This window comes from Lasiodiplodia theobromae, assembly GCF_012971845.1.
Source record: "Lasiodiplodia theobromae strain AM2As chromosome Unknown scaffold_3, whole genome shotgun sequence".
Lineage (NCBI taxonomy): Eukaryota > Fungi > Ascomycota > Dothideomycetes > Botryosphaeriales > Botryosphaeriaceae > Lasiodiplodia > Lasiodiplodia theobromae.
In genome coordinates this window covers 846,887-874,126 of record NW_023336519.1, presented here as the reverse complement: position 1 = coordinate 874,126, position 27,240 = coordinate 846,887, and the positions used below count along the sequence as shown (strand labels likewise).

The 27,240-nt window shown below is 52.9% G+C and overlaps 8 protein-coding genes across 8 annotated transcripts; 4 read left to right on the top strand and 4 right to left on the bottom strand.

The window, feature by feature from the left end:
• Positions 1-521: 521 nt before the first annotated feature.
• On the bottom strand, positions 522-1,028 carry LTHEOB_1219 (Small secreted protein; the record flags this gene model as incomplete). Its single annotated transcript, XM_035509029.1, has 2 exons — positions 522-639; positions 703-1,028. 2 exons carry the CDS (start codon positions 1,026-1,028, stop codon positions 522-524), a joined length of 444 nt encoding a protein of 147 aa, XP_035367566.1.
• Positions 1,029-2,878: 1,850 nt separating this feature from the next.
• Positions 2,879-4,808, bottom strand: LTHEOB_1218 (Cell wall anchored protein; the record flags this gene model as incomplete). Its single annotated transcript, XM_035509018.1, has 5 exons — positions 2,879-3,371; positions 3,423-3,776; positions 3,971-3,978; positions 4,028-4,677; positions 4,730-4,808. The coding sequence occupies 5 exons, from the start codon at positions 4,806-4,808 to the stop codon at positions 2,879-2,881; spliced, it is 1,584 nt and encodes a 527-aa protein (XP_035367565.1).
• Positions 4,809-8,918: 4,110 nt separating this feature from the next.
• Positions 8,919-10,305, top strand: LTHEOB_1217 (Transmembrane protein; the record flags this gene model as incomplete). The annotated part of the gene is made up of 6 exons (XM_035509007.1): positions 8,919-9,071; positions 9,132-9,313; positions 9,365-9,479; positions 9,530-9,629; positions 9,688-9,905; positions 9,961-10,305. 6 exons carry the CDS (start codon positions 8,919-8,921, stop codon positions 10,303-10,305), a joined length of 1,113 nt encoding a protein of 370 aa, XP_035367564.1.
• A 1,462-nt stretch (positions 10,306-11,767) lies between these two features.
• On the top strand, positions 11,768-13,714 carry LTHEOB_1216 (Six-bladed beta-propellerlike protein; the record flags this gene model as incomplete). The annotated part of the gene is made up of 1 exon (XM_035508996.1): positions 11,768-13,714. The coding sequence occupies one exon, from the start codon at positions 11,768-11,770 to the stop codon at positions 13,712-13,714; it is 1,947 nt and encodes a 648-aa protein (XP_035367563.1).
• A 211-nt stretch (positions 13,715-13,925) lies between these two features.
• LTHEOB_1215 (17-beta-hydroxysteroid dehydrogenase) lies at positions 13,926-14,836 on the bottom strand (the record flags this gene model as incomplete). Its single annotated transcript, XM_035508985.1, has 3 exons — positions 13,926-14,273; positions 14,329-14,735; positions 14,794-14,836. The coding sequence occupies 3 exons, from the start codon at positions 14,834-14,836 to the stop codon at positions 13,926-13,928; spliced, it is 798 nt and encodes a 265-aa protein (XP_035367562.1).
• Positions 14,837-16,349: 1,513 nt separating this feature from the next.
• Positions 16,350-19,070, top strand: LTHEOB_1214 (uncharacterized protein; the record flags this gene model as incomplete). Its single annotated transcript, XM_035508974.1, has 3 exons — positions 16,350-17,908; positions 17,956-18,989; positions 19,042-19,070. 3 exons carry the CDS (start codon positions 16,350-16,352, stop codon positions 19,068-19,070), a joined length of 2,622 nt encoding a protein of 873 aa, XP_035367561.1.
• Positions 19,071-22,738: 3,668 nt separating this feature from the next.
• On the top strand, positions 22,739-24,158 carry LTHEOB_1213 (uncharacterized protein; the record flags this gene model as incomplete). The annotated part of the gene is made up of 3 exons (XM_035508963.1): positions 22,739-22,764; positions 22,816-23,988; positions 24,041-24,158. 3 exons carry the CDS (start codon positions 22,739-22,741, stop codon positions 24,156-24,158), a joined length of 1,317 nt encoding a protein of 438 aa, XP_035367560.1.
• A 317-nt stretch (positions 24,159-24,475) lies between these two features.
• LTHEOB_1212 (Beta-glucosidase d) lies at positions 24,476-26,997 on the bottom strand (the record flags this gene model as incomplete). Its single annotated transcript, XM_035508952.1, has 5 exons — positions 24,476-24,920; positions 24,979-25,302; positions 25,352-26,616; positions 26,675-26,835; positions 26,886-26,997. The coding sequence occupies 5 exons, from the start codon at positions 26,995-26,997 to the stop codon at positions 24,476-24,478; spliced, it is 2,307 nt and encodes a 768-aa protein (XP_035367559.1).
• Between the last annotated feature and the right edge of the window lie 243 nt (positions 26,998-27,240).

Here is a 27,240-nt window from a genome sequence, read left to right as displayed (position 1 = left end):
TATTCTGGCGGAGGCGGAGGCTGAAGGATTGGCATGCAGATAAAGAATGTTTTTTTTTTTTGCGTGATCCAGTGCACCATGATGCTTGAGTGAGGACTATCCACTGTGAAGATGATGGAAATGCATGGCAACCGTCGGTGCTACCAACCTACAGACCTCAGATACGAATTTTTCATTCTTACAACCCTACATCGCTGGAAACTCACTTGCGCTCGACTCTTATCATTCCTCGTAAGAATCTTCACTTTCGTGCTATGAGACAGGATTGGTATATCCAAGTCACATACAACACTATGATGCATCCACATGCACCAACATGGCCGCTGTTCTGCTTCTATTCCATCACTGGTTAGCTTGCATGTGTCATTCAGTGTCCCGTACTCCATTGTCGATTTTGACTCTGAATTTTGGGCGGTCTCTCCCTTTTATTTTATCATGATCAATGACTATCATACAGTGTTTGCAGGAAAACCCCCCCACGAACGCTTTCTCCATCACATGCGAGAAAAGGTAGCACACGATTACGAGCAGTCAGTGCCGCCGTAGACAAAGGTGCCATCGGAGTTCTCGCAGCCGCAAGTGCCATCATCAGGGCTCTTGATGCAGGTAGTGCCAACGCCAGAGGAATCGCCGTTGTCGCTGCAAAAGAATAACCATTAGCTCTCTCCCCATAAACAAAAACAAAAGGGGGAATCAACTCACCCCCAGAAGAAAGTCCAGTAGTCGTCATCCTCGGTGAGCTCGTCGCTGGTGGGCGCGGTGCAGGTGTAGGCCTCGCAGGTGCCGTAGGGGGCGCCGTTGTTCTCGTCGTACTGGTGGTCCTGCTTGAAGACGGCGAAGGTCTGGGTGCCCGAGACGCGCGTGTTGTACGCGCACTCGGCGGCCTGGATGGCGGTGCTGGTCTTCTCGGGCGAGCAGCCCGGGCTGGCCGGGTACTTGCCCTTGGAGTTGGACGTGGCCGGGTCGAGCGTCGCCGAGACGGTGGCTGCGACGGCCAGGACGGAGAGGATGCTGGTGAGCTTGAACATGGTGGTGGGAAAGCGAGTGGAGAGAGAGAGCGAATGTGTGGTTGTTGTCGGGGTGAGGCTGATGATGAGGCTGGTGGTGGACAAGTAGTAGGCCTCGTCGGCCGTCTTCTTATATAGCTATCTGGTTCATCTACCCCGTACGATTAGGACGATGTGCGTCAGGCATCCCCATTCAAGCTCTGTCAAGGCGCGAGCGCCACAGCGATCCGTACTTGTGTTGATCCCGGACCGCCGGGTCGTAGGGTACGTACTCCGAGGCCCGGGAACTGGAGGGCCTTGAGGCCTCGGCCGGTCATAGGCAGCAAACGGTGGAATCTCCGGATTTCTACGAGGGTAAGGCGACGCCGTTGCGCGGGCGGGTACCGGCACCCACGCAATAGGGTGGAGCATCTGTGGGGCTGGGCTGGTTTCGAAACGACTTCTGTGACGGGGCACGGGCGCAATGGTTCCCTTTTTCAGCGCTTGATTCGCCGGGCGCCTGTAGGTGGCGTGAAACACAACGCCCACCATAGGGGTTTGCTGGCGCGTCCTCACTACGACACTTATTGTATTCGACTAGTCTTTCCCCGAGATTAGATGAATAAGGCACCCAACGCCTACAACGGCAATTCATCGCAAACACTACGTCACACGAGTCTAAAGAAGGCATGATCCTGAGTCGGCAATGCATTTCGGTCACGCTGATTGTCGTTCTCATGTCCGGGGTTGCCGTTCTGCCTACAGCTTGCTTAAGCACGATGTGCTGTTCCTGCATGTAATCTGGAATTCTATTTCCGCTCTTTGCGCATGAAGCACCACGAATATATACTTGGGAACTGCACTGAATTCAGTCGCTGGCCAGCGATAATGCTCCCCTCGCGTCCAGTCTCAATCGCCAAACAGTTCCCTATTGCATCCGAAGCCTGCAGATAGGGATCATGATGATTGAAACGAACGGCCCCTCATGTGTTCTGCTCTCGAAAACTGTCTTGTCTATGGAACATAGTCAAATAGTAATTTAATACGGTATCAACCCATGCTGAGTGATCATCTCTCTCAAACGCACTTGAGCCTAAATCACTAACAGGATAGCTCCCTACTACAGTAAGCCTGAGTGGCGAACTAAAAGGTCTCGGCCTTCGGCATCATTGCTGCCCCACTCGGAACTAGCGCCTGCGAAGCCACCTTTAGCTCATGTGGAGCCGCTTGGACTGCTCAGTTGATAATGTAGGCTCCAGAGTACGCCTCACAGCTTCGGGCATGGTCTCGCTCCTCTGCTGCAAGCCGAGTGTCACGCCAATGCAGCCCACGTACGCCCGTCACTGGGACGCCATTGCCCCTTGCTGCGATATGGTAAATCCCGAGACCTCGGAGTAATGTATAAGCTGTTGAGGAGGTACAACACAGGCGGCGGTGTGGTTCTGTCTCTAATAAGTTGGCCGTGCAGCAGCCACACATGATGGGCCGCGCGTTCAGGTAGAGATTGATGCAACAGAAATACACGGAAGGCTTATACCCAAGTCCAAATCCTGCAAGATGGAAAGCTCGATGGTTTGTTACTTGTAATCCAGACTGTTACGGTGGCGAGATTTGCAAAATCATAGCGTGTCGCTTTACCTATCGTATCAAACTGCTCTTCAGCTGAACTGTAAGCTGCTGAAATGCGCACATTTGTTTCATTTTCAAAAGATATCGCAGAACTGAATAACTAAATTATTACTGAAGTATTCTTTAGAAATAAATATTTGAGAAATAGAAACGTAATGATTCTGTCCGTTTCCCATCCTAATGAATACAAACTGAAATGTGTTTTGTGAATATTACATAGATTTGAAACGCCGCCTCTCTACTATATTTGATTCCCCTGTATGCTAGTCCGTTGTATTTTCGGCAAACTTGGACTGCCGCGGGCTGGGAGTCCTCTTGCGTTCGACTTTGGAATCATTTGTCGGGCAGGGCAGCTCCTGGCGCTCTGGGAGATTCGCTTCAAGTTCTTGGGGCTCCTCGTTGATTGGCTCCACCGGCATAGCCGCCTTCTCATGGACCGTCACCGGCTCCACCGGGATAGACGCCTTCTCGTGGACCTCGACCGGCGCGCCTTGAAGCTCCGAGATGGTACTTCTTCCTATCGATTGGCGCCGCCGCCTTTGAGATCGCCTTCTGAGCAGGATCCAAGCACCCACGCCAAAGAGCGATACACCGGCAACTGATCCCACTACCGCACCGGCGATTGCACCTCCGCTGACACCCTCGTTACCTGCGTTTTCAGTGGCCGTTGGAGTTGGCGGGGGGTGGAACATTGTCCAAATGGCGGGATGCGCAAACCCGCCTGCGGGCTCGGTCATGGTGGCACCTCCGTCTGGTCTGCGGTCGTCAGACTACAAAAGAGGCATTGAGGGAAATCCGTATACTTACGTTCCACCAATCTTGTCAACCACTTTCTGTGGGACCTGATACTCGGGAGCGTCGTAGTCGAAAAACGTACCGAAGGTCAGATTCGTCAAGTCGAAGACGGTGACACCCATGCCTTCATTGCAGCTGGTTTGGTTCAGATTGGGCACGTCGCCTGTCGTTTCGACAGCGAATAGGCTGGCGTCTCGTGCTCCGCCTGTAACCAACATCTGCCGCTTGCCTGCAGCATTGCATGTGTGGCCGTAGCGCCCTTCTTTCCCGGAATATACCTTCGTCCAAGTGAATGAGGGAACGGAGAGCACGTACATGTCGTCGAATAGCGTGGAGTTATGGGGGTCATATCCACCATGGATGTAGCTGCTTGCAGTTAGCCCAATGCTTTCTGTGACTGAAGGGTGCCAGACATGTTGATGCTTGAGTTATCTTTTGCATCCTTCTCAAATGGGAGAGTGCAGAAATCCATGCGAGGGCTGGGAATATCGCCTGTGGTTGTCTGATTAACCCAAGTGACGTTTTCATCCATGAAGCTGTCACAAAGAGAGATTGTCGACATGTCAATCTAAGTGCGTAAGCAGCGCCCGATGTCTTTTTTAATGCTGTCAGCTTACCAGAGCGCCGTTTGTGAAGGTATCCCTTGACTGGCCGCTGCTTCGCATACCACCAAAGGTCAGAAGTGTGCCATTCGCAGTCTTGCCAAACGTCGGCGTGTAAACCAATCCGCCCGCTACGCGAGGAGCACCGAGAGTTGCCGTGGAGAGATTCTTCGTCTCTTGCGTGTGCAGATCAATCATGATCAAGCCACCCAGATACCGGATCTCGTTGAAGGAATCGTTCGTCACCTGGCCACCCTCATATTCAACGCTGGTGTAAAGTCCATACGAGGACCCCCGGTCGTACATTCCGTTCAGAAAGAACCCGATGTCATGGAAAATGTCTTCGGCTATCGATCCCCAGTTCGGGCGCCAAGGGACGGTGCTTATGTTGTACGAATGCCAGTCCCGGATCTCGGTATCGTAGGACCACAGAGAGGTGGAGTCCTGGCTTGGGGGCTGCCAGTCGGGATCTGAAGTGTTGGCCAGGAAGCTCGATCCTCCGAAGGTGAAGAGCCTGTTCGTTTCCCGATTCGCGGCATAGAGAGCCCCGCGTAGCATGTTTGGGGGGTTTGCATCCGCTTCGGAATACCGACCGATCCTCGACTCCGTAAAGTTTGTGTTGGCGTCCCATGACTGGCTAACATCGAGTTCGTATATGTACTCGCCTGCGGAAAGTTAATTGAAGCTTAAAAAGATGCTTTCAGTGGATGGCCGTACTGAATGTGAGCCACGTTGTCCCGTTGCTGCGAAGAGTCTGCACTCCACCATCGATGAAGATGGAGTCTCGTCTCACCATCGCTGGAAAAGCGCAAAGTCAGCAGGTTCAGAGGTACCGAAGTGAGCTTACTGACCCGAATGATGCCAGCGGGCGCATCTGTCACTGACTGGATCGGCATCCTGACCCAGTGCCAGTGAAAATAACGTGAAGATAACGACGGCTCCTCCCAGGCGAAAGCCCAAATTTCTGGGACTAGTTGGAAGCATCACGGCGAAAGGAGCTACAATGACGCTAAATGTGGGAAGACAATCCAAGTTATACGGGTTGAGGAGCGTTGCACGCCAAGCATGGGGCGGGGAATGGCGGTGGGTTCCGCTGTGCTGATGTCGCTCACTCCAGCTGGTAAGATGTGACATGTTCCTAGCAAGCATTGGTGCGGATGTAAGTAAGCATGCTTGCGGAACCTGTGATGATCAACAACTATCCTGACGTGATAGGACAGCAATCATCGGGGCCGCTCTGATGCGGAAACAGCCTTTACAATTGACGATGATTAAGCTTCAACAGCGAGCATGCCATGCGACTATGGAAGTGATTTTGTTTAGATCGCAAGTCTGATTGGCCGTTTGCTTTTCCGTCACCGTGGTTGGACAACGTTGGAGTACGCCGAGTCATGCAAAACCCCCGCAGAGATACATGGTACTGGGAGTGCAGTTCCCAAGCATTGGGTTCGCACATGTCGATTGTGAAACAAAGGCAATCCTTTTCCCAGTGGCAGACCGCAGTTCAGTAAGGACTGACGTGGAGCAGCAGTCATGCATGGTCGTCAGCGTCTCACGTAAGTGGCGTTGGGATGCGCCTATCACAAGCTGACTCAAAGGCGGGGAGCCGTCCTCTAAGAAGACAACCCGACCACGATACTCTCAGCTCTCGAAAACCTTGATTGCGGTGGGGCTTGTTGTATGAAATAGTTTGTTCGTCATGTTTCAAGCGCCAAGTGTTGGACTCCCATGGCACTCGGGTTCCTTTAGAAGTGGACCACGACAGATTTTTTATTGTATTTCCCTACAATTCGTTAATGTTTACCGTTGACTCTGATTCGTCGCCTTTGCTGACGAGAGTGAAACCAGCTGCTTCAGTGCTTGACGCGGGGTCGGCGCTTTTCCTGATGCATGATTGGGAGGCAACACCGGCGTTATGGCCGGCGTAATTCTGTAGCCACTGGAAAGACGGTCGAACTCCTTAGCATGGGCGTCAATAGAGTTGAATAGGATCCTGCATTAGCTGTTCAAGCGTGCTGTTCGGGACCAGTAGCACAACAAACGCTGATGTCGGAGTAGGGGACAGTCGAGCAATGGAAGTGAAGGCACGCGAGGAGACTGATATAAAAGCAGTTACGCGTGAGTCATCCAAAAATGCGACGGCTGGCTCAGCTGGCGAGAATAGTTAAGACAGCCGTGGCCATCAGTTGATGGTTTACGATGAGCGCAGCTGCATGATGGTGCAGGAACCAGCGGTGAGCGGCAGCGTCACCGCCCCCACGCTGGTGAGAGCTTCCAATGCAAGACAAAGGCAAGCTCCGAATCCCTCTCTGACGAGCCTCAGCTCAGCCCCAGGCCGATTAATTGTGGGATAAAGTCCAAGCTATCTGCAAATCTGACGTAAATACAGTGCATAGTTCATGTGGCGCCTGATTTGGTGGATTTCAGATAGTTGATACTCAACACTTCCATGTGACAGGGAGTCATGTTAATGGAGTGAACGCCAAGAAAAGGTCGACAAAGGGCCGTCTGGTAGAGCCTCCAATTTCTGCTTCCATGAGATTATGACAATGAAGCTGGGGGACGTCTCTTCCGCCTTAGCTTAGCCTTCATAATTGGATATCATCGAGTGTATGGCCAGTGTTGTGATCACGTGGAAATTTCAGCCACTGAAAAGTGCCCTCTCCATGCTCTTGACAGTTCAGCTCCGTACCACCTGTAGACAAACAAAGTTGGATCTGTTCCTGGTGGCGCCCAACAAGTCCGTATTTGGCTTTGAAAATAGTTTCAATAAGTCGTCAGGACCCAAGGGACGGAAGATACCCCTGGATGTGTTGTTCACTGGGTTGAGTTAACCAAAGGCGGGACGTTCTGCTAGATCATCCCCTAAACGATTCAGCGGTGTGCAGGCACCCTCGGCGGCATATCCTTGGCTTGTTTATTTGGATAGGAGGGAAAAACCCAATGATTGGCTCCGTTAGAGTCCCTGGACCATTGTCTATCATGAGAGAGACGGTGGCTAGTGAAACTGACATCCGGGGCCGTGCGCTGCGGCTTTAGGACCACGAGGTAAGTGCCGTATCAAACCGCTTTGCTCTTCCCTGAAGCGGACGGAGGTGCGCTCGTGTGCCGTTTCGCGGCCGGCGATGGATGTAGGCTTGCCGCCTACGGAAGCGACCGACTCCGGCGTCTTGTATAGGCCAACCAGAAGGTGGAGTGATGATCATTACCTGGTTGAAAGTAAGAAGGGAGGCGGGGATCGGTGTCTATACGAGAGTCAGAATGAGGTGATTTCTTTTTCCACTTTATGATGGTGCTGGGAGCGGACTGTTTGAGCAGGAGCGCGAGCGTGAAAGATTATATCCCTCGTCCTTAAGAATAAGAAGGCGAGTTCTTGGCTTGCGGGGCTCATTCTGCAAGCAGCAACTCTAGGAGGTCTCGGTGGTCCAGGAGTTCATCCAGACGTCTTGTCTCTTCTTGGCCGTCTCGAGTACCTTCGCAAGCGGTGGCGATTGGGTCGCTCTTCACACCGTGGCTTGGACCCTTGATGTTGACCGAGCCGTGTCTCCAGCATCATGTGAATGTTGTTGAGGCCCTGGATTGGCGAGGACAGCACGTGCTGTGGGAGGCAGCTGGCTGGGGGCAAGTTGCCCCATTGACTGGTAGCGGTGGCCAATGCACCTATTTTATTGGTACCGACCCTGCTCTGCCGGCGCGGCATGTCGGTACTTGGAGCGGTGGGGCCAGAATGCAAAAGGGAGGCTTTCGCCGCACCTGTAGACTATTCGACAGTACAGACGCTTACAGGGGAGTCTTTAATCTCACTTGTTGGAGCCTCCGTATCACATGAAGATGGGAGTGCGGAGGGGCTTCCTAGTCAGGGTCGAGAGCGCCGGGTGGTGGCCAGCATCTCATTAAAGCAGTGCCCGAATTTCAGCCGTACTCCTAGCGGTATTCGATGGCGTTCAGTGCCAGACCACGCGTTCCTTTTCCTGAACTATATACTCCTCGTCTCGGGGTCGCGCGCTCTTTTGTTCAACCTGTTTTTCTGACTCAAGCCCAGCCGCCATGGACCGCGAAGGGCAGTGATTGTTTCACCGTGGAGGCGGGAGCCAATGGGGTCCGGAGGCGCACAATAAGGTTCGCTAGTGCGTTATGCCTTGCCTAACCTCCCGCGGGACGCGCTACATCGCAGATCCTTCTTCGTCAATCGAAGAATGCCGCCCGCTAGTATCTCCGCTGTGATCTCTCTGCCAGTGGAATGCCGCCGAACTACCGGTCGAGTGTAACGTGAGAAGCTGATAAGCTCCGTGCCGTGTGCGTCATGTCTCGTCCCGTTGTTCGACGCCGCTTATTCCGTCGAGTCCGCCATCGGCCGAGCAATGACGTGCCGCTCCCGTCCTTTCGCTGGAGGAGCACCACCACCCAAGCCCAGTGCTCCATCACGCATCGTGGAGCTGTCGTTGTTGTTTCTCCGTTACCGCGCCTGCCGATCGAATTCACCGACGCGGCTGACGTGGGGGGCTGGCCCGCACAAGATTTTCACAGGAATCGATAGGTGCAGATTCCGTGCAGCGTGGCAATCGCCTGGGTTGGCTGCAAGTGTGCATCCGCGTGGCAGTGTCCCGCGTGTGGTTCTGCCTTGGCCGCTTTTGAATAAGGGTAGAAGCTGACGCAGGGGTCTGTGTGGATGTGGCGCCCCCCTTCCACGAGCGGCTGCCAGCCACATGCGGGACAAGCCTACATGTGCCTGGCCACCGCTTTCTATCGAGGATCCTACAAAACAAGCTCGACGCCGAGACGCCATACACCCCATGGGGAAGTCTTATTAAACCCAACTCCAGATGTCTCGCGGCGACGTGACACATCACACTTTCTTGTCTTGAATGCTATCCTCGTCGGCTCTCGCAGCCGTTCATCTCCAATCATGTACGAAATCGGGTTCAACGATGTGCCCTGGTTCCCGAACCGTGCAGTGCAGGTTGGCTTCACGGTCGGGTATCTGGTAACAATGCCACTCATCAGCCTCATGCTCTTCTCGCGATTTCCCCTCATCAGAACACTTCGCGAAATCTACGGAGTAAGTTTCCTTACGCATATCACTTTCCCCTGCATCTGTAGCTGACCCGTATCGTTTCAGTGGAAATTACAGTACACCAGAGTGACAATCCTCATCGCTCTGTTTGCGAGCTGGTGCTACATCTTCGTTGGCGGCCTGCTAAATCTCGGAATCGGTCTTAGCCAGAGTCTCAAGGAGTGCTCGACAGGACTCTTCCTCTGCACATGGTTCTATACCACTACAAAGTTGGGCGTGTACCTATTGTACGAATCCCGTGCACGACATCCTGACAAATACTGATGGCTTTGTGATAGTTTGATGGAGCGTGCCTTCGTCGTGCGCGGCGGTGGAGTTCGCCTTCAATCATGGCATTACCGTTTCAACTTTTTCCTGATGGGTTGTTGGCTCTGTGTCTTCGTTCTCCTTGAGGTGGGTGCTCCATCACCTCCATGCTCTAGTTCTACTAACAGTCATCACAGACCGGCCGAATCTACGCGCTCCGCGAAGACGGCGTTTGTACGTTCGGATGGGAATGGTGGGCACTCATCCCACTCATGTCTCTGGATGTCTTCGTCAACAGTAGGTTCCTCTAGGTGCCACAAGCATCAGACAACGGGGTTTCTAATGAGTGGAACAGTCTATCTGGTCGCCATGTTCGTCATTCCGCTCTTCCGGGACCAGTTCGTTAACCGCAAACTACGACGCCTCGCAATCAAGTCCCTTTGGACCTCTGTTGGATCTGTCATCGCAACAATGGTCAACCTTGTTATGCTCATCATGATCGAGGCACCTGGCTGGCTCTGCCTGGGGTCTTGCAGCATCGACATTTTCGCCAACGCCGTGCTGTTATTCTACGTATGTCTACCCTTCTCTGCCCTCTAAATACCGACACTCACACCGAAACCAACAGATGACCATGACCCAACGCAAGGATGACAGAGAAGCGAAATCGGCCTGGACGCTGAACGGCTTCCACAAAGTCAGCCGCCGAGCCTCATCATCGCGGATGACATCATCACAAGATACAGGGCCGCAAGAGCCGGCGAAAGATCAGTGGTCATCAAATATCGAGGCTCAGAACGAGCTCATCGAGTACGAGCTCAACGGCACAATGCCGGAGAATCCGCAGATCAGAAACGCCGTCGAGGCCATCCAGGTGCCGATGAAGACGGCAAGCCTTGGCGACAACAATAGCGACAGGGCTATCCTCCCACATTCGAATTCCAGGGAGACGCGCACCGTTAACTTTCCATGATGGCCTCTCTACGAATCGATTCCTCGAGACGCGCTGCGCGATACCCTATACTGCCGTGCGCATGTACCAGTCGTGTTGGGGGAGTTTCAGCATTTAGCATCGTCTAGAATACCTTTCATGTCTTCGTTTCTTTTCAGCGTTTTGTTAAATATTAGTCACACCGACACTGGGCATGGGTATTGGCGCCATCGGCATACCATCATATTGAAAGGCGTTAGTGGGTGGTTTCCTCCGAGCCTGTCCTAGGCCTCTCCATTATTACTCAGTTAATAGGCAGCGGAATTTGCCCTGCATTATACTTAGCATTCACTTTTCACATTCACTTTTTCTTTTGAATGTATATATTTTTTTGAACGATACGCAGGCTCTTCGAGTCCTTCGGTCGTGTGGTTCGTGCGTTCCAATACGAGACGCTGGCAGCATCTTAGTTACGAGTGTGCTATTAGCAATACTCACGAGTTCTAAAAGGAAACGAAAAACGTTACGAGTCGACTCAAATGATTAAACATCCTGCTCAATAACTGTGTTTAACTTTTATCGGGTTTCGCCTACGTGCGACCTTTGTGGAGGGCAACCCAGGCGACAGGCCATGAGCTTTCCACATGTTTATCTGCTATTCGCTGTCAAGATTCACAAGGATATAGGTACTACGTCCGAGCCGGCCTGCCTTGCCTTCAGGACTCCCTGGACATGTGAAGTTCGTTTCAACGGCGACGGCGGTCCACCCATACTACCGGTTCACTTACACGACATTTAAGAACGGCGAGACCCTGCATTCGTCACGAAGTCTCGGTTATTGCGGAGACTTTTTCGCTTCTTTGCCGGGCGGGTCGGGCTGTTTCCTTTTTGGAGTTGGGCTGTCCCGTTCGGATGCTGCGGCGAGATGGCTCATCCTAGAGCGGTTTGTAAACATGGACTACGATTGATCAATGATGCAAAGCAAGCATTAATTCACGCGTCCCTTTCGGCAGGCTAGCCCAACTGCCAAGGCCGTCCCCTGTCCACTCTGTGTCAGTGTCTGAGAGATTTCTCGGAGATACGAAGCCGCGGCGATTGATTCTCGGACTTAGGTCAAGATAATCTTGCATTCTGCAGCTGCATGCACCCCTACCAGAAATATTTCCGCTCTTCTAGAAGGTAGAATCTCGCTTAGGTCTTGATCCTGAAATGTAAGCTCAATCTTATCGCCGTTTAGTAGCCGACGCTGCCGAAAATCTTAACTGGATTTGTTTGGCCACACCGAGAGCACCAACCCCAGTGGATCTTTCACCGTCCACCTTCCGCAACGAAACTGCCGCCAAAATTTGTCGTGGACGCATAGAAGAGGCGTTATAAAGCTATGGGAGCCGTAGACCATGAGTGCTCGACATCCCCCGTCTCTCGTTCACCGTCGCCACGCCTCCACGGCGAGACCATCATCTCATCTTTCACTTGACAAGAGCGTCGGTCCAGTCAAGTCAAGATGCGATTTGTCACTTTCTCCCTCCTCGGGGCTGTCATGGGCTTGGCCCATGCCATGCCTCAGAGCCACCACCTGGATGTTGAACTGGAGAGTGAATTCGGATCGCTGATGAAGGCGCATTCAGCCCGCGGTCTCCCTGCGCCAGGGAAGAAGGGGGTGCTCTTCATGAACCGCATCGGGCCGTCGACATCAGAGCTGTATGTGGCAGACGCTGACGGCAGCAACGAGCGCAAGCTGCTCGGAAACAGCTCCAGCTTCGAGTACCACGCCTCCTTCTCCCCGGACGGCGAATGGATCACCTTCACCACCGAGCGCAACGGCGACGGCAACTCGGACCTCTACCGCTGCCGAACTGACGGCTCCGGACTGGAGAAGATCATAGCAACGCCGTCGCTTGAGGACGCGGGTGCCCTGTCCCCAGACGGCAGCAAAGTCGCCTTCGTTTCGACCGAGAATGGATACCGGGCCAACATCTGGGTTCTGGACCTCGCAACAGGCGACCGATACAACCTGACCAACACTGCCGCCATCGCCGGCGACCCCAGCCTACCGGACGGCCACTTCCGGCCGAGCTGGTCGCCCGACGGCGAGTGGATCGCCTTCACGTCGGACCGCAACACGCCGTGGCGCGGGCACGGCAACGGCACCGGCTGGGAACACACTCAGGAACTCTCCGTCTACGTTATCCGCCCGGATGGCTCCGACTTCCGCCAGCTCGCCACCAAGGAGGGATACTGCCTCGGCTCGCCCAAGTGGTCGCCGGACGGCAAGCGCGTCGTCTACTACGAGGTGACGACTGAGAACACCTGGGGTTCCCACCGCCCGGAGTCGGTCGCCAGCGTCACATCCCAGATCGTGTCGGTCGACTTCGAGACTGGCCTGGACCGCGTCGAGCACACCTCGGGCTCCGGCCTGAAGATGTTCCCGCAGTTCATCTCGGACGAGGACATCGGCTTCCTTGTCAAGGGCGGCGACAACGAGGGGCTCAACTACACCTCTTACGCCTCGGGCCGCGCTCAAGTCAAGGCCGAGGTCCGCTCGCCGGCCTGGTCGCCCGATGGCAAGACGGTCGTCTACGAGAAGGTCGGCTTCACGGCGCGCCCGATGGAGAAGAAGCTGTACAGCTGGGACAACGAGTGGGAGTACCGCTTCACCGACGTCTTCCCCGAGCTGTCGCGCCAGGGCAAGCTCGTCATCACGCAAAAGCAGCTGGGCAACTCGTCCGTCGTCACCATGAACCCCGACGGCACCGACGAGAAGACCGTCTTCGACGCCTACACCACGGGCGAGCTGGATTCGTCGCTGGTCGGCCAGGGTCTGGCCGGCGCCTTCCAGCCCGCCTGGTCGCCCGACGGCGAATGGATCGCGTTCGGCTTGGGCCAGTGGTTCCAGTCGCGCGCCACGGGCAAAGCCAGGATCTACAGGACGACGTCGAACAGCTCCTTCTACGAGGCCCTGACCGACGGCACTGTGCACTCGGGCTTCCCCAGCTACTCGGCCGACGGCCGCTACATCGTCTTCCGCGAGTGGGGTGTCCGCTACGGCCTCCGCATCATCGACCTCCAAGACAAGAGCTACCACGTCCTCACTAATGCGACTGACAACCTGCCCGGCTGGTCGCCCGACGGAGAGCGCATTGTGTTTACGCGTAAGACGAGCGCTACTAACTTCGACGTCTGCACCATCCGCCCCGACGGCACGGACTTGCAGGTGCTGACATCGAGCGGTGCCAACGATGCGCACGCTGTGTGGACTGCTGATAACCGTATTATGTACTCCAGTGGAATGTATGGCTTCCGTGATGAGGCTGCCATCTACGACGAGACTTTCCAGCCGTACGGTCAGATCATTGTTATGAATGCCGACGGTTCGAATAAGACGATGCTTACGGATAGTCTGTGGGAGGATTCGATGCCGCTGTATGTCCCCAATGAGTATCTGGTTTGAAGTTGGGATGTGTGAAATTTAAGGAGTTGTCTGTAACAATCCTTGTATCGAAGAGCAATGAGTTTGAAACACTTCTCAAGTACATACTTCAATTTGAAATAGAGTCTCCTTCCAATCACAAACTTTTACCAGATAAGTCCGTGTATGTATATGAAAATGAATGCCAATACTCCTTATCATTGTTACCTTTCAAATACGATTCTACGTATAACTAAGCCGTTGCCATGTGAGCGCCTCCACCGACATGGAAGGTCTGCCCAGTCATCCATTGGGATTCCGGCATAGCCAAAAGCGCAACAACACCCGCCACATCATCGGGGAAGCCAGGTCTTTTCATAGGACTCATTGAAGCTGCTTTCTCATCGATCTCTTCCACCGTCATCTTGTCACCACCAGGGAAATATTCCTTTGCTGCTTCGGTATACATGTCGGACTTGATACCACCAGGGGCAATGCAGTTGACAGTGATGTTGCGGCTTCCAAAGTCGCATGCCAGACATTTGACCATGCCGGTGATGGCGGCCTTTGACGCCGAGTAGAGGGCATGACGAGGGACGCCCTATTGTCAGGGTCAGTACAGAACCCAAGGTATTGTTCCCTTTCAACACACTTACCCAAACAGCTGAGATGGACGAAATAAGAATCAAACGACCACCATCTTCAAGGTACTTGTGTGCTTCCTGCGCAACAAAGAATTGCGCCTTCACGTTGACAGCCAGAACCCTGTCGATTTCCTCTTCCTTGACCGTCTCCAGGTCTCCAAAGTGCTCGATACCAGAATTGCTCATGACGACATCGACTCTTCCAAGCTCCTTCTTGGCTTGATCAAAGAGATGGGCGATCTCCTCCCGTTTGCTGACATCCGCCCGGATGCAAATAGCCTTGACTCCGAACTCGCGAGCTTTGGCAGCAACAGATTCGGCCGGCGCTTGAGACGAGACATAGTTCACAACGACGTCAGCCCCGCATGATGCAAGCTTGAGCAGGATAGCTGCACCAATGCCGCGGCTCGATCCGGTTACTGGATCCCCCGATATCATCAGTTACGCAGAAATTTGCGGAATGACGTCTCCACGCACCAATGGCTACCTTGCCGGAAAGAGGCTTCGATTGTGACAACATGGCGAGCGTTAGAGCTTGATAGCTGAAACAGTACTGTAGATTTTAATATCCAAGAGACTGCGGTGGTTGGAAGTTGATTTCCATCTTTTATATACACTTTACCTGCATCGGCCTTCGCGGTTTTCCAAGGCCGAGACTAGACGCGGCCTTTGAGTTACAGTTGATCCACACATGATTTTCAGAACAGGCCACCTGAGTCGGCCTTCGCATCGTTCGGCTTCCGAAGACAAAGTATCCGAACGCAAGTTGCAATCGATCGCCATGCGGATTGTTGGAGGCAAAGTGGTAGATGCTGTGGCGAGTAAAACTCCCGCCGGGTAGTTTCGGCGTGCGGAGGTTCGGCACGCAGGCCCGTTTGCCTCTCGGCTTCGCTCCCTTCCTTACAGCGAATCACCTTGCCATATCGCTAAGGATGTGAGATAATGGCTCCGATTGGTACTACTCAGTCTTGCTCTTTGTAGCCCAATTTTTTCGTGCTTGAAAGTTTGTGGCGGAAGCCAGAAACGAAGATCGATGACGAGGTGAGTGCACTGATCGGATCCCCGCGTCGTGCCGATCGGCGGCCGGTAGTTGGCCTGAGACCATCGTGCGCGCTACATTAATGCTGAAGTGTGTATATATTAGTAGAGGATATACCAACTGACGGAACTTGCGTTTCCTTACATCTAATTATTAGATGTCATCTTGTTCTCAAGCTCCCTTCGCTTACTAAATCCTTTTTCCATCTCGTTGATATCTGGAAAATTATCGTCAGTATCAATGTAGGTAGAATGCTAATGATAGTCCAGTCACACCTAAGGCCTTTACCATATTCAACACGCATTCAACATTTAATATAGAATTTCATTTATTGATTACTACAATTCGTCAGTTGCCATAGGAGGTTAACAGGCAATATTACAGAAGCATTAAGAGAAGACGTCATTGTGCGAGGGTTTGAAAATGGAAGGGATGGACAAGCGATGCAAAGACATCATCATGTGCAACATAGACAAGGCTATGATGGCCAGCTCTTATTATCGCCACCTGTCTGCCTCGTGCGTGGTACAGAGAGAGGGGTTGAAATATACACAATTAATCCTCCGCTTTCACGGAAAGGAATGGCCCCATGCATTGGCTTGATGATGCTAGTCCCTCATGCCAAGGGGGCAAGGCTGAGAAGGCATCAGCAGGTCACGCAATACTTAACGCGTCAGGTTCCACCATCAAGAGGCTCAGTGTCTTGTTGGGTGTATCACAATATGCTGTACAATTCAAGTGGCAATATCAGTGGTCAACGGGGCTTGGTACGGTCAGGCGTCCAGGGTAGCTGTACACACCATGGCTTGAGAGGGTTTTATCGATTTCAGCCTTGAGTGTAACGGAAGCGTCTACTTATCTGCGCCCACCGCCTCCTGCATAGACAGTACCGCACTGATCAACATTCTGAGATGCTACGGCTCGCTTAGGTTTATCTACCAACGTGACCTCTTCCATCAGCCTGTGAAGCTACATTCGTCTTCTTGTCTCCAACATGACGGCACCCTCTTCACCCACTGGACCGCAAGTCCGCAACTACTGGCAGCTGGCTCTGGACTCCTTGAGCCCTGACCTCAAAGCAAACATCAACTTGGCAAGCACCAGCAGGAGAGATATCCTGGAAGCAGTGCTCCAGGTATCCGAGGAGAAGAGAACGCTATGCATGAAGAAACGATGGCGTTTCAAGAAATCAAATGGTGAAGAGATCATCCTTCGTGATATCTTGGAAAAGATATCGAGGTGGATTGATAGGTTTAAAGCGGTTGGGGACACTGCTGTGCAATTCAACCCCTCGCCCGCATCGCTAGCGTGGGCCGCAGTGCGTTTCCTATTGCAGGCAACAGTCAACGACGTTGAAATCTTTGGAGCCATGGTGGACAACCTGGAATTCATCTCACGTCTCATCGCTCAGTACCGAGAGTTTGAGAAGCTTCACCTGCAACAGCCGTCGACCGTCAGCTCGCTTCTGGAAGACGGCTTGACTCGCCTGTACGCAGCGATGTTGGCCTTCTTGGCCAAAGCTGTGCACTATTACCAGGATTCGACAGTGATTCGTATCAGCAAGAGTCCATTCCGGATAGTAGAGAATCAGGACATTGTGGAAGTCCTTGCTCAGGAGAAAGAGGTCTTGAAACTTGCTGGATTTACCAATACCGAGAGACTGCTGTCCCTCCAGACTGTGATGGTGCGCCTATCAGACCAAGCAAACATGTCCGAGAAGGCTCTCAAGGAAAGCAGATATCGAGAGTTGCTGAATTGGCTGTCTCCGACCCAATTTTCGCATCATCATGCGGACCATTCGGAAAATCGACTCGCCGGAACAGGGCAGTGGTTGCTGGATCATCCTGAATACTGCCAATGGAGGGCGTCCAGCTCATCTTCAATCTTTCTCCTCCACGGTATCCCAGGTTGCGGGAAAAGTATGCTCTCTTCGATGGTCGTAGACTCGTTGTTGTCCGAGCGCGCTGCGAATCCAACAACGGCTCCATTTGCTTACTTCTATTGCGCCGACTACGACGCTGAGCCGGAACGTGGTCAACCAGACAAGATTCTGTGCAGTATCGTTCGACAGCTGACGGTATCCGCTCAGCCGCAGCGAAAAGTCCGCGATTCAGTTTTGTCTGAGTATGAACGCAGGCGGGCCGAGGCCGAGCTTGATGGATTCGAGGCGAAGACGCTGCAGGTGAACGACTGCGTGAAATTGATTTTGGATGTCATCAACAGCGATCCAGTGACAATCGTTCTGGACGCGGTGGATGAAGTGAAGGAACAAGATCGCTATGAGTTACTGCATGCCCTCAGTCGGGTCGTTTCCAGCTCGAATAACGTTACCAAGGTCTTAGTGACGAGCCGAGACAACAGCCATATCCATGCAATTTTACCAGATGCAAGAAGGCTTCGTATCAACAAAGAAATAAATCGTGCCGATATGGACTGCTTCGTGAGGGCTCAGATCAACGGTGTCACAGAGGCAAAAAGGCTCCTCAATGGGCGCGTCCCATCAAACCTACGTGATGAGCTGGTGGACAAATTGGTCAAAGGATCAGGAGAGATGTAAGTATCATCCGCGGCTTCGTCAATTGACATCTAACGATGATTAGGTTCCTTTGGGCAAAGCTTCAAATTGAGTATCTCTGCCGCATGATGCATGAAAGAGACGTCGCGAACGCTATCAGAGAGCTACGTCTAGCCACTCTAGACGAGATATATACCGATATCCTCGGGAAAGTCCTGGAATCCAAGCAGATCGCGCGCGACCTTGCTATCCAAGTCTTCTCATGGCTCTTGTTCACAAAAGAGCCCCTGAAGCCAGAAGCAATCATCTCGGCAATCTCGTTGGCGGCTTTCAACAACGGAGTGGAGGTGAAGTTGTCGGATATCCTCGATATCTGCTTTAACTTGGTAATCGTGGATGCAAAGGACACGATGCTCCGTTTTGCCCACCAATCTGCTCAAGAGTTTCTCCGATCGCAAGCCATCTTCGCGGAGCCTTGTGCCCAGCAGCTTTTGGCGTCCAGCTGTCTCCGGGTGTGTATGCAGGGTCCTCCTCACCATAATGGTTCAACTCCACTTTTGGAAGGAACATTCTACCGTTACGGTGCCATGTATTGGGCGGACCATTACAGAAGCGCAGGCGCCACAGAGAACGACACGTTGTTCCGTCAAATGATGGACTTCATTTATGACGATGATGACGTGAGCCTGTCGTTCATGAGCTGGCTCGACTACGTCCAGCATATTTCGACTGGCCTTGCTAGAGATCACCCGAAAAAAGCCGTTCTGGATACGGTCAATAGCTGTGACTCATCGCCACTCTTCACAGCTTGTATCTCTGGCCTCGAAGGCTTGCTTGACCTCATCGTTGCAAGGAGCGCGCCAGGCCCAGATTGGAATCAGAAGAACCTTCTTGGCCAAACGGGGATCTACCTTGCCGCCGCACGTGGACACGACGCCATCGTCTCCTATCTGATACGGCAAGGGGCAGATGTTGATGTCCACTGCGGGAAATATGGCAGTGCTTTGAATGCTGCTTGTTTTGGCGGGCATGGTGCTACCGTGCAGTGTCTTTTGGATCAGGGCGCTTCCACCCAATCAAGCGGTATATTCTCGAGCGCTCTTGATGCGGCTTTCCGTGGTATGCATGAGAGCGTCGCAGTACTCGTTCTGGAAAGTGAATATATCCGTAGTCAAGATGATTACGACTCCGCCCTTCTAGGGGCTGCCCAAACAGGTTTTCTCCGCGTTGTTGAGTGGCTCCAGAGACCAGAGCTGGTTTCGTTGTACGGAAAAGCTGCTCCAGACAAAATGCTGGCAAAAATGACCAAGGTCATTCACGGTGGCCAATTAGGAGTTCTCTGCTATTTTATGAACAAATCTTCCGATCCCCTGCAGCTATTACCACATGACGGCGTTGCAACTGCAGCTCTTCACGGACACGGAGAAACCGTAGATTTTCTACTAGATAGTGGGCTCGACGTGGAAGCGGAGGGTCTGTTCGGATCTCCCCTCAGGGTCGCCAGTCTGATGAATCATGACCACATTGTCCGAATCCTGCTTGGACGAGGAGCTAAAGTTAACGCATGTGGTCAGTTGGGGGATGCAATCCAGGCAGCTGCGATGAAGGGGCACACCCAGATTGTCAGGCTACTGCTTGAGGAGGGAGCACACCCCGACCAATCAGGTGGCTTTTACGGGACAGCCCTCCAAGCTGCCGCCTACCATGGTGAGAGGAGCACGGTGGAGATGCTACTTAAATCTGGTGCCCGTGTCCAACAAGAAGGATTTGCGAGGGATGCCTTTCATGCCGCTGCAAGTGGAGGACATCAAGAACTCATAGTACTTTTCCTCGAAAATGGTTTCAAGTTCCAGCATACTCCTCCGGGCCCGACTTGGCAATGTTTTCCGCCTTCGCCGTATATGCAAACGGGATCGCGGAGCGCTGGCCAGCGCTCAGGAAAACGGCATCCACTCATTAGATACTTTTCATTTTGTCAGCACCTAGGCGAACTATCTATTCTAAAGCCCTTTCTTTATTGGGTTCATGGTATGGCATTTTCATAAGTGAGAGAGGCTTGGCAATATTTCGCACGCAACTCATTTACCTTATTATCTCTTGGACTTTGTTTCTCGTTTTTATTACTTTTATATCCTTCCAGAAACCACATGTCCCGTTATAAACAGCCTACTAAAACTTAAAAACACTAGCGAGTCTTGCTGATAAGTGATACAAAAATATGTTCTGGGCACACAAGAGCGAGGGTGGCGACGGTATCTGCCATGCAGGAACTTCTGATGCGCCACTGGAAGAAATAAGAATGAATTCACTTTACAAAGGTAAGAATCTGTCGGTTATGCGCTCTGCGTTTTATAAATTGTAGGTTTACAATATTCAAGCGTCTTTTATTTCACGTTGGCAAGTGCCACAGTTTTCCGTCCCTCGACTAAGTGCAGCCCATGATCCTGGGGCGATCGGCCTGATTAACTCACTTCTGTGGATAGAGCGCGCTCAAACGAGATGAATTTGCTGATTCAGAACTGATAGGAGTTGCTCTGTGCTTTTTGAATATTGCGCCCGACATACTTTTTTGAGAAGGTGTAGCAAAGGTGCCCTATCTCCAGAAGGTAACCAAGCAGGTGTTGTTCTTGGCAACGACAATACCGTTCATGCCGACCCTTTTCATTTTCAGCGGGATTGGGACCCGGAGGAGGCGGCGTGATAGTCTAACTCTATGCTAAGTAGTGGTGTCGGCGACTAGCTCGAGCCTTCGGCGATCTCGTTCGGCGACCATTTTTCGCGTTCGGGAAAGGATTTGCACGGGGATCGCAACCCTTAATGTGGGAACCGGTTTAAAAGCCCCATGTTCCAGAATGCTTTTCTTCCGCAACACACAAAGAAGCTCATAATATTTTCATTCACAAAACAATATGTCATTAGCAAGCGAATTCGGCGCCGGCGCGCTCTTCGGCTCCGCCCTCGCCGCGGCCGGCATCTACTCCCCAGCCCTCATCAAAGCGCAGATGCAGCTGACAGACTTTACTATGCTGAAGACATTTATTTCTGCAAGCGCATCTGGCGCGTAAGGCCTGCAGATCCTTCAATTCACGATACATTGTTCACTAACACATCTTGTCCAGGCTTGCCATTCACCTGGCGGATCGCATCGGCTTCGCACCAATCAAGCCACGAACCCCTCAAAATCTTGGCTTTTTTGTGTATGACGGCAACATCATCGGCGGAGCGCTGTTGGGCGCCGGAATGGCCTTGACAGGAGCCTGTCCGGGAACGTCATTAGTGCAGCTGGCGGCCGGCCTCCGCAGTGGACTATTCGTTGTCTTGGGAGGAATGGCTGGCGGAATAGTCCACGTTGCGGTCTTGCCGTTGCTCCAGAAGAAACGGGATCCTCCCTCTTGTTCCCTCAACACAGATGCGGCCTCAATCCAGAATCAGCCGGGTGCCAGCGACAAGTTGCCACAGGAGCCAACGCTGCAATCTACGTTCAAGCTCAGTACGAACACGCTACTTCTGTCCTGGGAAATCCTTTGTGTTCTCTTCGTCCAGCTGGCCAATGTTTTCACCGGAGTTGGAGGGCAGGGGCCCGGACTGGTTGGCCCTGTGACTGGAGGATGCTTGATCGGCGCTGCGCAGGCAGGAACTGTGTGGCTAACCAGGCATACGGTTGGCGTATCCTCGGCTTACGGAAACCTGGCTCAATCAATTTTCCATTTCCTTGGTCTGAAGGAGGAAGGTCCGCTTTTGACCCCATCCGTACTGTTTGCTGCGGGAATCCTCTCCAGCAGTGCCGTGGTCACGCGCTTGGCGTCAGAGACGGCGCTTCAAGCTATCAGAGCAGGCAGTGCGGACGTTGCAGCAAGCACCGCTCTCCTCGGAGGTTTTGCAATGGTCTTTGGCGCTCGCCTGGCTGGCGGTTGTACGTCCGGGCATGGGATAAGCGGCCTTGTCACCTTCTCATGGGCTAGTTTTATTAGCGTGGCGGCTATGTTCGGCAGTGGCATCCTGACTGCCCTTATGACACGCCTCTGATTATAAATGTACTAATAAATTTGTTCCTTTGCACATCAATATGCTTTACACAGTCTGCAGCGTACTCGTACTATCAAGTGAATGACTTCCTTCCCTATGTCTTCTCTGCAGTGAGCCGTCTGGCCCGGCGAGGATGCTGATATTTACCGTTTGAATATACCTCCCAGGATGCGACTCCCACGGCTTCCTTCAAGCGCGCTTACTTGCAAAGGACCACACTTAGCTGCTTAATGCTGCATTATCAAGACAAGCGGCCCGCTTTTTGGCTGCTGTCAAGCAAGGAAATCAAACAGTCCTTGTTTAAAATATAAATACTTTACTATGCCGAAATATTCGCGAGTAGTTTTGGGCTATTTTTAAGTATTCAAAGGCCGAGTTTTAGGTACTTGTAGAAGTGATAACGATGTTGGGTATGATTTATGGTGTTGCATTCACAAACATACTTCTCTCCCCCATCCATTTACCTTGCATATTTAAGGGAAATTCTGATCAGGAATGTGCATACAAGCGCCTGGATGCTTCTTAGCGCCTAGGTATGATATGAGATAAGTATGCCGCTTTCTTGTCTTAGTCCCGGATGACGTTCTGCTTACAAGCGGGTCTTCTAACGCGGCTGTTGCTTTGAAGCTCTGACCATGTGTGTTAATGAGATCATACGCAGAACAAAAGCTGCAGTGTTATCCCACTCATTCACCGCACCCGTTGGCCCATATATACCCATCCATAATCCATCTTTCTCCTGTAACCCACGACAAGACCAACCACCTCACTCTCTCATTCCAAGATCAGCCCCGTCCACTTGTACGATTGTGCACATCGACTATTTCCAACGTTCAGCTACCATGGAGACATTCTTTGCCAATCTCTCGTAAGTACCTCTCATTTACCTAAGGGAGTCAAGAACTGACGCAAAATGCAGCATCGCTGGGGCAGCAGGCTCCGGTGGAAAGATTGTCACAAGAGAGCTCCCGGAGAACAGCGAACTGATACGAACTCTCTTGTCAGCCGCCTTGAACGGAAGCTTCGGACTGCGCCTGCACAAGCACCGTGTCATCTTCGTCGTCCGCTCCATACTCCCCGAGCCATCGCATGCCCAACAGGAACAAAAACACTTCTATCGAATCGCCCGGATGTCTCCACTCCTGTACGCCGCCGCTTCGTTCACCGTAGTTGAAGCCAAGCTCGACACAAGCACCAACACCATCTTGATCAGGGATAAGGACAACTGGGTTGACGTGGCTATTTGGGTCATGTCGACTTTCCCTCGGTCTAAGGATGATTTCTTCGGCCTCGGATCTCCACTGTGGTGCACCGCATACCTGTGGGATAACAATGGCAAGCACTTCAAGTTCACGAAGCTCCCTGCGGAGATGAGGAACAAGATATACGACGCTTGTGCCGACTTCGCATACCCGTACTACTGGATGCGTGACGGAGCTAGACTTCATTCCAGCACCTGCAACATGAAGAGGGAACTACAAGGCCAAGCGCCAATCATGGGCCTCTTGCTATCCAACAAGCGGGTTTCTGGAGAGTTCAAGCACCAGATGTTCAAGAACTTGGAAGTGCGCTTCATGGACGCCGACCTCTTCAAGGAATTCGCGGACCCACAGCTTAGGATGACGACAACCAGAGTTTGGCCACCTCTTCTCTCCAGACTATCTCTTGAGTTCTCTGTACCCCAGTGGGCCAAGCGACTCGACATTGGCTTTCCGACGACCGCCGTCACTGGAGTCTGTAACCTATTCTGCAAGCTGCTGGATCAGTTGGAGATCTCCCATCTCAGTCTCGACATTCCGCACATCGAGCATGTCGACTACAGTTCAATGTTCGAGCCTACAGACAAAGGCTGCCACAGAGTCTTTCTCGGCATGCTTCTGTTGCATCTTCAGCAGCACCACATCAAGCGCATCCCTCACGTCGAAGTCACTGGATGCATTCCGGAAGATATGAAGGCGACGTTCCAGAAGCTTCATAACGAAGAGCTGGTTGAGGGAGGGGTGTCAGCTGTCACGGAGTGGGATCTCATCGGCGATTCGACAAAGCTCAAATCCCAGAACCTTTCCTGGATCCAATACTTGAGTAGTTTCTTGTAAGTATCCATGCAGCTATGTGGGAAGTTCGACAGCTAACACAAATTACAGCAGAACCCGGCGCAGCGTCTGCAGCATCCTAGACGGCGGCGAAGCGCATGGATGCGAGAAGCTCTTCTGCACAGATCATTTCTGTCTGTCGAAGACTGGCTTCCGCAACCCGAATTAGCGCTTGAGCTGCGAGTGCTTTGTCCAGGGTTCTTGACTGTACCGCTATAGTGGCAAAAAGATGTTGGCTGATGATATCATTGCTGTCGGCCGAGTAGATATCGGTTCTGGTACTGCGTGGGATATCTTGGCGTTGAGTCTGGGTGGCACTGGAATTTGTGAGAGGTAGTCATCGTGTAGGACATAATTCCCCTCATAGCAGTCTCAGGCAATTGCGCCCTTTCTTGTCTTCTCTTCAACCAACGTGCAAACAATGAAATTATCTACATCCACGCCACTCAACCTCCTTGTATTCAAACAACGCAGAAGCCCCCCAAACTACCCCACAACAAAACTCCCCGTAACCCTCAAATCCCGACTACTCGCCCCCACCGCAACCCCGTACGTCCCACTCTCCACCTTCCACTCCTGCGCCCCGACATCCCAAACACTCACGTCCCGCCGCCGCAGCGCGAACGCCACCTCGCGCGTCTCGCCCGCCGGCACCCACACGCGCTCGAAGCCGCGCAGCTGCCGCACGGGCTCGTTTGCGGTGTCCGGGTACGTCACGTACAGCTGCGCGACCTCGTGGCCGTCGACGCCGCCCGTGTTGGCAACCGTCACGGTGACGGTGGCAGCGTGGTCCCACAGGTCGGCGCGGCCGCCGGGGATAACCGGGCCGCTGGCGTAGGGAGAAGCAGTGGAGAGGGTGCTGGTGTTGGTGGTGGTGTGGAGGGAGGTGTAGGCGAAGGTGGTGTAGGAGAGGCCGAAGCCGAATTCGTAGCTGTCGCACCGCGTCGGTTAGTGTGATATTGGGGGGTATGGGGAGGGGGAGGCGGTACCGAGGTGTGATGTTGTACTTGTCGAAGTATTTGTAGTCGATGTAGTTTCCCTCGGTGAAGGTGATGACTTCGTCGGAGGAGATCTGGACGTTGGTGTCGTAGTCGCTCTCGTTCTTGGCGACGGTGTGGACGAGGCGGCCGGATGGGTTGACGTCGCCGTACAGCACGTCCAGGATGGCGTTGCCGGATTCTTGGCCGAGGGCACCGGCGTAAAGGACGGCGGTGACGTTCTCGTGAGTGATGAAGCCGTCAACAAGGCGAGGTCCGGTGGTGTTGATCACGACGACGGTGTTGTTGCAGTTGTCTGCAACAGCATTGACGAGGCTGCGAAAAATTAGCTTGAATTGTGCGAAGGCGAAGGAGAGGGACATACTTGTCTTGATCAGTGTTGTAGAGTTCATCTCTATCACCACCCTCACCGGAGTAGGCATTCAAGAAGACCAGGCAAACATCCTGGTTGTAAGAGTAGCCTTCCGTAGTCTGAGAAGCAGCAGTGGAGTCCGTGCTCGCAGAGCCAGCGTTCGGACCTGCGGCAATGCCACCGGCGGATCCGCTAGTGATAACGCTGTCGTTGAGCATGACGCGTAGCATGGCGCCATCCTCTCTCGCCTTCTCCACGAAGGCATGTTCGGGGGTGATGACGTATGCGAAGGAACCCTGGCCACTTCCGCCAACCTGAGCCATATGGCCCTGGAATACAGAGTCTGAGCCCTGGACAGCCATTTCAGTGTTGGGCCCAATTTGGACAGATCCAGCATTGATGCCGAATAAAGCAATCTTCTTGGGGCTTTTCAGAGGGAGTGCGTTGTTCTTGTTCTTCACTAGGGCGATAGAAGCTGCTGCAAACTGGCGTGCGAGCTCGCCATGATTCTTGCGCGTGTCGACGTAGTCACCGGCCGAGGCAAGGTCCGGAAAGCTTGCGAGATCCTGGCCGTGCTTGTACCAGCCTATGACGTTTCGAATCACCATGTCGTCCAGGCGAGCCTCAGTGAAGGATCCGTTCCGTAGCCCGGCCATGATGCTTGAGTTGCTCCAGTAGGTTGAAGAGCCATAGTCCAGGCCCGCATTGGCGGAATGAATACCAGTCTTCTGGCCTCCGACATCACCGTATACCAGGCCGGGAAAGCCGAGTTCAGTCTTGAGGTAGTAGGCAAGGAGTTCCTGGTTCTCACAGGAAAAGGTACCGTTGACGCGGTTCATGGCACACATGACTCCACCAAGACCATTCTTGATAGCATCCATGAAGCCCCAGAGATACGTCTCGTGGAGGGCCTTGTTATCGACGACTGCCGAGTAAGCATTTTCGGCAGCACCGGCGGCGGCGTTAAGAGAACCAGCGCCCTCGCGATTGGTTTCCTGCTCGTTAAGCAGCATGTGCTTGCCTGCGGGGATGACTCCAGCATCACTGATTCCTTTCGTAGCTTCTCCGAACAAGATACCATTGAGGTATGCGTCTGGTCCGTACGTTTCTCCATTGCGACCGCCCCATGGCGAACGACCGAGTGGCTGGGCTGTCGGTGCATTGGCCATGTTGATCCCTTTGTTCCACATTTCGGATCCAAGACCGTAGCTTTGGTTGTAGACCAGGTCCTTGTCCCATGTCATGGCCATGGCGAGTGCAGCTGGCCAGGTGGTGACCTGCATACAAGCAGCGTTAGCAGGTGTTTCATTCGAAGATCTCCAGAGGCCTTGGTACCCAGTAATAGTCCAAAACGGATGCAGAGCCATCTTTCGTGTTCAAACCCGTGAAGTTGCCAGCGCTACCTTCGCCGATGATATCAATCTTCTCCGAAGTTGAGAGGGTGGCGACGAAACGCTTGGACTTTTCGAAAGCTTCTTGCCATCCTTCAAGATTGACTATGAATGCGTGAGTATCACACTTCTTCCTTGATGTGGATCTGTCTTACCGGTTCCCGAGGAGAGAAGTTGGGCAGAGTAATTCGTAGAATATGTCCATGCTGCCGCTTTGCTAGAAATCAAGGAAAAGGAGGAAGCGAGAAGGAGAGTACGGGCGACCATGGCGGACAGCTGCAGGTAGAAGATCTTCCCTGGAGAGCAAATAGCACTCCTGCTGGCCCTACCTCCCTTAAATGGGATTCAGAGGAGACCATTGCGCGTCTGCATATCTTTGCACGGCCTTCGGATAGATTGTTCATGACTTCAGATGGGCAGTTCAACCTCTGAGCGATTGCTCAGCCTCGAGCGACACCGCTCCCTAACACCAGGCTATCGTGTCTTATTGCTCAAAGCAGCGAAGCGTCC